General features: G+C 35.3%; 1 protein-coding gene across 4 annotated transcripts in view; it reads right to left on the bottom strand.

Moving 5' to 3' along the window:
* The window catches only part of LOC104587697 (putative starch synthase 4, chloroplastic/amyloplastic), a 32,341-nt gene extending 21,178 nt beyond the window's left edge, over positions 1–11,163 (bottom strand). For 2 of the 4 annotated variants that reach the window (XR_016084065.1, XM_010245407.3), the window contains exons 1-11: positions 10,470–11,163; positions 9,390–9,428; positions 8,884–9,112; positions 7,454–7,535; positions 6,222–7,314; positions 5,931–5,982; positions 4,887–5,009; positions 4,706–4,781; positions 4,326–4,510; positions 3,989–4,183; positions 2,474–2,545 (exon numbers count right to left, since the gene is read on the bottom strand). Coding sequence is in view for 3 of the 4 variants with exons in the window: in XM_010245407.3 (XP_010243709.1) it covers positions 2,474–2,545; positions 3,989–4,183; positions 4,326–4,510; positions 4,706–4,781; positions 4,887–5,009; positions 5,931–5,982; positions 6,222–7,314; positions 7,454–7,535; positions 8,884–9,112; positions 9,390–9,428; positions 10,470–10,606 (2,283 nt within the window). In the remaining variant the exon portion in view is untranslated. The remainder of the gene's footprint in view (positions 1–2,473; positions 2,546–3,988; positions 4,184–4,325; positions 4,511–4,705; positions 4,782–4,886; positions 5,010–5,930; positions 5,983–6,221; positions 7,315–7,453; positions 7,536–8,883; positions 9,113–9,389; positions 9,429–10,469) is intronic. The other 2 variants (XM_088901255.1, XM_010245408.3) reach the window with 2 other exon arrangements.
* Positions 11,164–12,149: the final 986 nt, after the last annotated feature.

A 12,149-nucleotide genomic window follows, 5' to 3' on the forward strand; every position in this document is an offset into this window, starting at 1 on the left:
TTATTGTAGTACTATGTGTTGCATCAACTGTGTTTCTGCTTTACTATAATACTGTAACTTTATTCTCTTAATTTAAAAATATATATATATATATTCTTTTACCATAATTAATAAAGATCAATGTTACCTATAAAAATGTAATGAGAGGAAACTATAGATAACAAACCAAATTAATCATTGTTATTTTACTTTGAGCCTATTGAGTAAGAAGACTCCATCAGAGAATAGAAATTCCAGAGTTAATTAACCTGTTGAATCTTTTAAAAGGCACAAAAATTTTATTTTGTTATCATTATTGTTATTTTTTATTTGTTATTGTTATTTTTCTTTTAAAAGATTCCAAAACTCTTTATTGTTGGTGCAAATCCCAAAAGATATCCAAAAGAGCTGCACAGCCTTCGAAAGATACTCCTCATTAAGGATGGTTGTGCGTAAGAACAAAATACATCTGACCAGCTCTAAAGAGAAAACTCAGAAAACAGTGACAAATCCCTGTAGTACATGTTTTTCTTCCCAGGGACAAAAGCACCAAGTCAATCATCTACCCATTTATTATGAAGTGTCAGAACTTTGTAACCACTTTCTTATGGATGGTTACTCATAGGTATTCAAACTTTTCTTTTGCACAACACAAAGCTTTTGTATATATTCAATTAATATGAAAAATGAGTTCTACATTTGCAAGGGCAATATATATTTATAGCAACATTATAGAATCTACAATAGACGATGAACGAGAAGCAGCAAGCAGAGCAGCTCCAATTCCCAACCCATTTTCTAAAATCTTAGGGACGACATATGGAACAACCTCTTCCCCTAATATCTGAGCCATAGGTTGTTCCATGTATGGAACAATCGCTTCACCCTCCACTCTTAGTTCTTACACTCATTATGCCACCACTCCCATCCCTACCAATCTTCTTCAAGATTCCTACAATACCTGCAGCTACCAATCAGGCAGACCTCCTTGTCACAATGTTACATATTATAGTTTTTCAGACTCAAAATTAGCAAACAAACAAAATGGTTAAGAAGCATCTTGAAAATGTGTGCACTCTTTGGAAGCATCCATATTATACAGTTCCATGGAAACCTTCTTTGCATGTATTTAATGGTGTTGTTGTGAAAAGGATCTAGGATACATTTTACTGTAGGAGTTTGGAACACTGTAACAATGGACTCCAGATCCGCTACAAACAAGGAGCTTACAATGGGCTACATAACCCAATCACAAGTAAACACATCAAGCAACTCATATAGTTTCCAGATGTACCAGCAACTGACATGTTTACTTATCATTGGGTTATGTAGCCCATTTTACTTGTCTTGTTTGTACTTTGTAGCAGATCCAGAGCCGTGACAAGGGTATTGTTGTAATTATAACATGTTTTTGGTGGTAAAATGAAATTTCATTAAAAGAAAAAGTACAGTTATAACATAGCATATTTTGAACAAAAAATAGATGGATAGGTGTTACACAACATCCTCACATCTAATGACCTTAAAGGGAATGGGTGATATGCAATTTTTTCAAGAACCATGCATAACACACAAATCTACCCTTGTAGATGTTTGAAAACTATCAACAGTAAATTGAGTAAATCAGACCTAGCTTTCCAGTATCAATGATATTAATTTCATTAAAAGAAAAAAGTACAATTATAACATGACATATTTTGAACAAAAAATAGATGGATAGATGTCACACAACATCCTCACATATAATGGCTTAAAGGGAATAGGTGATATGCAATTTTTGCAAGAATCATGCATAACACACAAATCTACCCTTCTCCTCTGGGTAGATGTTTGAAAACTACCAACAGTAAATTGAGTAAATCAGACCTAGCTTGCCAGTATCAATGAGATTTCTAAGAAGCATCATCATCCAAGCCCTATCCCAACTATATGGGGTCATCAGATTTCCAAGAATGCAGGAGAGAGAGAGAGAGAGAGAAAACCCCCCAATGCTTCTTAAGACTGAATGGAGAATGTTACTCCAGAAAATTTGAAATACTCCACTCTTTTATAGCCTAAGAAAGACTATGTAAAGACCTTAATGTTAGTCATCCTGCTGTAGACGCAAAATCTTGTAAAGTTGCTTGGACTCCCTTATTTTACTTCTGTAATCTAGAGATGTTTCCTTTATTAATAAATTCCCCATATCAATCAAAAAAACAAAAACCTTCAATTAGTGTCAATACCTCAAAAGCATGCATAAGTGCACTATGTTATAAAGCAACTGCCTGGCAATAAATTGCATCATCTATTTTATCTGAGGAATGAGATAAATTGCACTGATATCATAAAGCAAAGTGCGTTAAGATCTTTAATAAAATGTTATTCCAATCACCAAAAATTTATTCATAGCATGATATCATAAATAAATGTGGTAGAAACTAGAAGAAACTAAGAAATCATTCGATGAACAATAATAAACTAAAAAGAAAATTTCCACAAGTATCATTCATACCTCTGCTGTACACACTTCTTGAGCATATGTTGGTGATACTGTTGTCACAATGTTAGAGAATACAATTGCACCCTGAATAATGAGAACACATAAAAGGGAGAAAAGAGATTAAGAATGCTATTAAACTTGGTTATTGATGAATCATTGAATTCATTGGGCTTTGCTTCTTTCTCCCTCTTGTTTGGTGTTGGTTGGGATTTAGGCTTGAGAAGAGGTTTAAGAGACCACAAGTTTGATCAGGTTTCCTTACTCTTTCAGATAGTCAGGTTTAAGAGACCACAAGTCCTTGATTCTTTTTTTTTTTTGGACCCTACCCTTTCAGATAGTCAGGTTTGGATTCCTAACCCTAAGGGACTCTTCTCTTGTGTTTCTTTTTTCTTATCCTTATGCTTGGATAATCCCGCCCCTATCTTCCCCTTTAAAGAAGTCTGATCAAAGCCTATTCCACCCAAGGTTGGAACTCTGGGAGCTTGTCATGGAAAGTTAAACACTTTAGACAACCTACAAAAAAGAAGACCCTTCCATTGTCTCTCTCCCAATTGTTGTATTATCTGCAAAGCTGATAGTGAGAGTTGCTACCATCTTCTAATCTCTTGCCCTGTTGTTGCAGGGCTTTGGGAAATGTTTTTTTTCCCTTGTTGGTTGCAGGTGGCCTCTACCTTTGCAGATTAGTAGTCTATTCGACCTGACAACCTTCAGATGGCCTAAGAGAAGGGGCAAGATCCTGTGGAGATGTGCTAGGACTGCCCTTGTGCGGACAACGTGGGAGGAAAGAAATGCTAGAATTTTAAACAACAAGAAGAAGAATGAGGAGTCTATCCAGGACTGCATTTAAGTAGGGCTATCCATTGGGCTAAAATTATGGATATTTGTTCCCTGTTTTCCTTTGATGATATTTGGAGGAATTGGGGAATCGTAGCAAGGAGCTCAAAAATAAAGGTAAAGCTGGCTATAGCCTGGGTTCCTCCTGAAGAAGGTCTCATTAAGCTTAACTTCAATGGTAGGAGCTTGGGGAATCCAGAAGCCACAGGAATTGGGGATGTTCTAGGAAATGCAGATGACAGTACAGTTGCTTTATTTTCAGGTCCTATTGGTAATGGGGAATCAATTCAAGCTGAATTTCATGCTGTTTTGCAGGAGCACAACTTGCTAGAGGGTTGAACATTGATAGACTGCTAATTGAAGGAGACTCAAAGCTGATAATCGGGTAGCTAAAGGAATCCAACACATTTGGGCCTGCAAGGAAGCTATGAAAATATTCAAATGGTTGACTTTCAACATGACAGTAAGAATTCAATGGGAAAGGATGTCGGCTAATGGGATAGTTGACTGTTTAGCTAAGCAAGGGGTACATAGGGATCATCTTTTCTGGGCTCAATTGTAATTCAGTGCTTTTTGGGAGGCTGCATCTCACGCCTCCTTATGGGAAGTTCTTTGTATAATTTGCTTCTGCTGAACTATTAATAAAATCTTTTCTATTACTTATCAAAAATAATGAATCATTGAATTCACTACCTTAACAGGATTGACTCTGTCACGGGCCAAGTTGTCTTGCATCCTATCTGGTTTATTTAGCTGATGAACATCAAGACCACAAGATGCCAAGTCTGAAGCAGGTGCTGCCCCTTGATACTCAAAATTGTGGCAGGTGAAACATATTTGAGCTGAATTAAGACCCTTGTGGATATATAGATCCCAGTAGAGTGGTGCCTGGAAATGCAAAATTTGCTTATTACCTTAGATGACTATGGAAATGAAAATTATTTTTTTTGGATAAATTTTGGAAATGAAAAATATTCTCATTTTGAGTTTAGAAGACGAAGCCTGAATTTAAGATATATTATGTCCCTACAACAAAAGCCGTCTGCCAGTCATGGCAATGGATTATATCTGGTTTCTTGCCCGCTTGGAGAATCAACTCAAGTGCCGCACGGCTAAAAAATGAGAAACGTTTGAAATCATCACTCTCCCCATAATACTGTCCTCTCCAGAAAAACTTATTCGGATGATGAGGCTCAATAAAATAGACAGGAAGGCCTGCATTATAGAATTCAAGTGAGCAAGGTCTACTACAATGTTCCGGCTATCTTCATTTTGATGTACAAGAATTGGAATACAATGAGTTCATCATAAAAAAGATGGAAATATAGCTCAAATACTTCAGAGTGAAAATATTCCACCCCTTCAGAATTAAAAAAGTGGAGAGTAAAAATAAACACTGGAATTCTCAACCTTCAACTGTCCCAACCCAGACTTTATTTTTGAAAAGCTGGCCATCAAAATATGATTCTACAACCACATCTAGAGCCTGCATGAATAATTAGGGTATGAAAAAAGGCTTATGCTTTAACATGGAAACCATATCAAGAACATTGATGAAACCTTTTTCACCTCAGGCAGACAATTAACATACCCTTAAGTCACCAATACAGTCATATTTCAAGCAATCATATTTGGGAAGTACAATTTCCACAAGGTGTCCTTTCTTCTGCAGTGCTTTACTAAGACCAGTCACAACATCCCCTAGGCCACCAACCTTTGAAGCAAAAAATAAACAGATTATCATCTACATATTGAAAGAGGTAATGTTACTATTTTGATAGACTTCCAACCAAAGATAAAGTATTTCATCAACTTAAAACAGTTAAACAATTCAGAGAAACAAAATAAGTAGGCATGACAAATGTGGGCATCAGAGATAGATATACTGACACTAAACCTTCAACAAACCCAAATTTCCAAGATGTTGAGTAATTTAATCATGTAAGGGTGAATACATATAACAAGTTTATCCAGATAATAAGTTCTATGAAAGTTATATAAAGAGGTTATAAGTAACAGCTTGTGAATAATGTGTTGCATGAATCAGGCAAACAAGTACAAGACTGCCTAAAACACTGATATACTTCAGAAAAGCATGCCTTGTGCCTTTGTCCAGGTAATAATAAATAAGGAAAAGAAAAGACCTTCAGGATCCAGCTTGCATAACAAAGCTCCAGGACCTAGTTTGTATATTATACCAGAATGAATAAGGCAAAAAGAAAGGTTTAAACCCCACGAGAAGAAACCATGCAAAGACAATTATGACAAAAACATATTCTGATACATTTAAATTCCATAAGACATTTAATCTCAATTTTCCACTTTTGACATGCTTTGACAAGAAAATACAGATTTTCTACAAGTACAAGATATTTTAAAACTTGATGTTCTTTACACAGAAAAAAGTAGAACACGAAGCTGCAATTGTAACTCAAATTTCTTGAACGCAACATGCATTATTCTATAATCATCATTCTGAAGTCAAAAAACATGTTGTGAATATAATAAACAGAAAATAACAAAATCAAATGAAAAATAAAAAGAGTAAACATATCTACATTTTTAATTGTAAATAAAAAAAAATAAAAAAATAAAAAAAAAACTTAAACGGTGTCAGCAACAAATAAGAGTATACCTTTGCCACAGGTGCCATCTCTGCAGCAATATGGATGATATGAAACCCTGGACTGCAATGATCGAAAACAAAAGCAAGGGCTATAATAGAAACTAATGCTTAATTTGGAAGGAGTGCAAATACATACAAAATAATACAAAATACAAGATTTTGTACTCTACAATCTTTTATTTGTACTCCTTCCAAACTGAGCCTAAGAAAATATATGGGAACACCTACATGTATAACCATAAGGAATGCCTAAACAATTGCTTGCAAAAACAATTAAAAAGGAAAAGCAAAAAGCAGTACCGTGTTGGTGATGTAGTAAGCCTGAGAAATGTTGCCACAGTTTCATGCTCATTTTTGTCCTTGCAAGTCAAGTATGCATCATGAATACGTGCATGTCTCTTCCATGCCATTTCTCTCAATATTTTTGCATCATGTGATGATATTTTCTTCTCAAGCAACCAACCATCTACAGTAAGCAATAAACGACTCCAGAACTCCCAAGGCATATTGTCAACAGGTTCATCCATTGCCCTTTTCTTGCTTTCTTCTGTAAGACTAGTAAGTATATCTTGGAATTCCTTCACAGATTCTTGATACAACTGAGCATGAGAATGTATCTCTTGGTCAGATCTTTGAAGGCGCTTTTCCAAGATTCCTATTTTCTGTTGCATTAGCTCATTATATTGTCGCAAATTTTCTGATGATGACCTATATGCATCCACTTCTCCCAGAGTTTCTTCCAACCTATCAACTTTCCTTCGGATATCATGATTTTCCTGTAACACTGAAATAGCCTGATCCGCTTGCTTGGTTGCCTTGTCAAGCAATGCTTGCAAAAGTCCCATCTTCTCCCAAAGGTCCTTGCATTCAGATTCAATGGTAGAAATTTTTGAAACATCTCCCTGAGAAACTGATAATCTAGATTCCAACTCCTTAAGGGAAGCAAGCAAAGATGACCGTTCTTTCTCCAGTGCTAACACACGTTCATCTGTTTCCTTGACCTTACTAAGTTCTGCCTTAAGTTGCCATATATCATTTTTCAAGGAGGTGTTCTCCATCCTTAGTGAACTAAGCTCCTCATTGAGTGAACTAAAGCTATTATCATGAAATTCAAGGATTTTTTCATTCAACATTTTATTTCCATTGATATGTATACCATTCACACTCCCTTCAACACCACCCCTCTCAAAGAATTCTTTTTTCAGTATCTCCAACTGACCATCAAGAACATCCACATGTATTTTTTCTTGGGTTGCAACTTTAATCCAAGCATCAATTTCTGCCAACCTCATCTGCAAGATGCTTATTTCTCCCCGCAAGACTTTCTTTTCACCAAGAATCTTGTCAAGATCATTAAGTGCACGAACTCGAGCTTGACTAAGAAGCAAGATATCTAATAAACAATCACCGAAGAAAAAGTAAGGGATAAGTAGTCTTCAATAAAATGACTAACAATTAGAACGACAACAAAATATGTGTTTATAAGCAAGAAGAAAGAAGCATCTCATCAAGACATCACAGGAATTGCCTACTCGTTTGAGTATTCCTAATCATGCCAATCAAATCCTCAAGTTGAACATTTGAAAGCTGTTCTCCACCATCAGCATTCTCCATCTATAGGATAAATGCATTCCTTATTAGGATTTTTTTATGATAAAATATTAAACCAAAAGATAAAAATCAGATGAGCTTCTATGGTTCAACCAAAAAATAAATATAAGAACTACATAAAAGTATAGAACTTGCATAAAGAAATCGAAAAAAAAAAAAAAAACTAAAGAATATGAATTTAAAGTTATAGGGATACTGAACAAAAACCAAGCATTTCCATGTGACTTTTCATGATACTGACATGCATAGAACTTACCTCTAACTTTAGTTGCATGAGAAGATAGCAAATACTTGAGTTGGCAAAAAGCCAAGGAAATGGGAATCACAAGGTTGATTGTTGAAGGGGATTCAAAAACAATGATTGGGTGACTGAAGAAAGAAGAGGGGGTGATTTGGCAATACAGGAATGACCTCAGGTAGTTCAAGATGTTGTCAAGATATATTAACACTCAAGTTAGATGGGTAAGAAGGTCCACTAATGGATTGGCAGATGGATTAGCTAAGAAAGGAGTGCTTAGAAATCACTTGTATTGGGCTTAATTGTAATGGGATGGTGGGATTCTTTTGATCTAAAGGGAATTCAGGTTTAACAACTTCTTGTTGTAACCTTTTTCTTAATTAGTTTTAACAAAATTTTCTTTGTTGCTGATAAACAATACTTGAGTTGGCAAAGATAAATAAATGAAACATTTTAAATAATGATAACATAACCCATGTGAAAAATATAAAGAAAAAAAAAAGAAAGAAAGAAAAAGAACAGAAAGAACAAGAGAAGATTCAAAGCTATTCCATACCAAGGAAATATGAAAGTAGTTAATATTATAAAGTAGGAGATGAAGACTTTAACCTTAACTCTTAAGTATGCAAGCCCATGACAGACAGATGCAATTCTTTGGAGTTTGACAAGTAATGATGCACAAATGGAAGGTTGAAAACCATGTACAACAGTCTGTAAGACATTTCATTTACTTCCAGGGGGGGCAACATTTGAATAAGCATAACTAAGGTGTCCCTCTGTCTCATCCTTCCCATCGATACTGACAATACCCTGTCACATATATCTAGAAAACAATACAATGTTCTCAATTTCATAAGAAAAGATATGCATTGTCTTATGGGAGACGTTGCCTTTCTGTGACAGCTAACCAATCCGACCGAGTTCATAGAATTTATGATCATTGAGAATGTTGATTTCTTAGAGTTATCAAAAAAAAAAAAAAAAAAAACAAATACAGTATGTTTACTATACACCCAAACTTTTTGTATAATTGTCAATTTACAATGTAAATTAAAAATAAATAAATAAACTATCCAGAAATAACTATATAGCAGATATTCGGTTGATGCATACCAAAGACTTCTCTTCTAGAAGACATGAGTTGCTAAAATCTGTTGTCCCAATCTTTTTGATGTTGATACTAGTGTCAGTACGTGATGTGGATTCCTTATCTGAATCAAAGATGCTATCTGTAGAGGAAACTTGGATTTCATTGCTTTCATCATCATTTTTCTGGGTTTCTATATTCGCGGGTGAGTGTTCAGGAGAAACATTCTTTGGCCGTTGTCTCTTATGCCGGGAACTGCACAAATTACAACCTTTGTCAATATTATAGCCAATAGTTACAGTGCAGCATTTTCGAGCCGTATGAAGTTCACAAAAAAGGACTTAAGAAAAGGTAAGGGAAAATCATTTAAGTAGCTTCTTCAATTACCAAAGATATAAGAAAGTTTGAGTTGAAGTATGTTATTTCAGTTGAGTTACCACTGTTTGATGGCCAAAGTCATAAGCAGATATTTATTTTAAATACAACCTAAAACTGTCCTTCTAAATTGAATAAGCTTTCTATATACACTTACCATATAGTGACTGGAATGACCTGCTTTGAGTTCTGACCACTGAAACAAAAAAATCTGCTTTGTTCAAAATTTTCAAGTTTTAGGTTTACTTGAGGAACTTATGCAGAGACCTAATTTATTTATATCAAGCATGTCCATCTGAGGAGACAGTGAAGGAGAGACAGTCGATAGGAGAACTATTAATTTAGACTATTGAGTAAGTAATCATAATTAAAATTGCAGCAACAATAGTTAAATTCTAGATTAATGATGGCATTACCAAAAACAAAAAATACTGATGGAACAGATAATGCAAACATTTTTGAAATTTGGGATTGTCATAGCTGACATCATTGACCAAACTAGGTACTAACAATGAAACATTTGGGGATTATAATCAATGCTCAACCTAAGAACTTGAGACTAGTTTTTTGGGTTGACATTGCAGCATCTTCATCATGAAAACATGCAACATTCCTTCGAAATATATATATAGTGGGCAACATGAACCCTGGTCTCTAGGGTCATACCTATCCCCTAGCATGAGCCCAAAGGCCCCAAAACACTGAGAAAAGATTAATGTAAAAGATATCCAAAGGGATATAAAATGCAGACTTCAGAGTGCTGATTACATAAACTTCACCTTTATCTTAGGCAAACTGGAAGAGGGAAGCGTGAAGGTGGGCATTAACTTTAATGCAAAACACCAAACCCCAAACTTTAAAATCACAATTTTACAAAGAAACACCCGAAATGATGAACTCCAGACAATTCATCATATACTTCGAGGAATAATCGGCAACCTCTACACTTCCAACATAAACAGGCCCATTCATGATAAAATTTGATCCATGGAAAGAAAGAAAGAATGGAAAAAACGTCAAAATACAGGAATCCCGATCCGGGATAAGCTTAAGATTCAAGGAGGACAAGACAAGACACCACGAGTAAATATATAATCTTTTCTACAAACCGATCATTTCCTAGTAGACAAAGTTGAAGCGAACTGAATAGCAGATCAAACAAGAGAAATAAAGGGAACAGTTTGCACTACTTATGCAACATTCTCAAGAAAATTCTGTACTGGAACGACTGAAGAACCTTAAATTCCTCTGTCGCATCCTGCAGGAGATTGTCAGCAGGCGAGGAGAAGGTAAAGGAAGCCGTGAATGCGACTGTCTGCAGTTCAGGCCACGACAACCAGGCCCGACAAAGAATGTGGGTAGCTTCGTCGCCATGAAAGCTCTGTAAATGCAAAATCACAAAACCAGAGAGAGAGAGAGAGAGAGAGCGTTTGTTTCACTGCAACTACTAATTTTTCTGTGTTACAGCGCAAAATATCTTAATCAATCTTTCTGCTCACTAATCTGAAATAAAGAAATAAAGAGAGAAAAAAACAGTGCAGAATAAACCGTTGGATTGGGGTCTTTTCTACATCAAGGAGAATATTTCGAGGGCGGTTTTATTCCTCTACGTAGAACATGGGATTAGAATCTTATATATCAATCCAATGGCTACATGGCAAACCCACACTGTGGACCCTGTATTTGTTCCTAGAAAAAAGTAATTATTTAACGGTAAATAGCGAGATTACGCGAGCTTCTGTTGCGCGAGATTTTATTCCGCTGCATGATTTTATAGATGCTTTGACTGTTGACTCTTGTTGATCACGTGACCTAAGAGCAGGTCACGTGACATGCCTTTTGGCCCATTGGGCCGGTAAAATTGCCATTGCATCGCCCAATCATCGTATGAAACGTACCACAAGTAAAACAAGCAATCGAGTCTGTTTTTCCTTTTTTGTTCTTTTTTTACTTTTTTTTTTCTTTTTTCCTTTTTTTCTTAGCTTTTAGACTTGAAGCCCAAAGCCTCAAAACTTCCTTTTCCTTTACACACTCTCTCCACAGGTGCAAATGGATCGGATCATCATCCTATTTGGTCGGATCACCCCTATTCGGATCTTCGGATTGGATTTGGACCACCCCTATCTGATCCAATGTATATTTTATACTTATAAATATATATATATATATATATATATATATATATATATGTTGTTTATTTTTTTATAAATATATATCTTTATAAATTTGTTAGTTATTTATTTTTTATAAAAAACATATATATATATGATAAAAATAATTAAAAAAGTATTTGTATTTTATTTTTACTTTATTTAAATTAGTATATTTTATTTTTCTTTTAATAATTTATTAATTTTTAAAGAAAATAAGTCGGATCAAATCAGATCCGAAGATCCAACTTACCAATAAGCAAGGTTCAAAATATTGATACGCTCGATACATTGGTATGGGCGTATCAGGCAAATCGATTCTATTTTTTTTAGTTTTTTTTTTTGAAACCGGTTCGAGGGGCCAGTTTAGGTCTCCATCCCCTGAACCTGTCAGACCCCCGATACACCCACTATAGGGGCATATCAGTGGGGTCCTAGAACAATACGTATCGGCCGATACGTATCGATACTTTGAACCTTGCCGATAAGATTTGAATTCAAATCGAGTCCTATCAAATCCGATCGGATCTTTGGATCGGATCAGATCCAACATGAACAATGTTGGGTCGGATTCAAATATACCTTGATTCGAATCCAATCCGATCCGTTTGCATCCCCCTCTCTCCCCCGAACCAATTTTACCTCCACTCTTTTAAGCGGTTAAACCTAATATTTTGTTTTTATCGGATATTATCTAAAACTCACCATGAATCCATGACTTTTTAAAATCTCAAGATGAGCCCGAATTTTATCGTCCAAAATTCTCA

Source organism: Nelumbo nucifera, chromosome 3 (assembly GCF_055504915.1).
Source record: "Nelumbo nucifera cultivar China Antique chromosome 3, China Antique-T2T, whole genome shotgun sequence".
Lineage (NCBI taxonomy): Eukaryota > Viridiplantae > Streptophyta > Magnoliopsida > Proteales > Nelumbonaceae > Nelumbo > Nelumbo nucifera.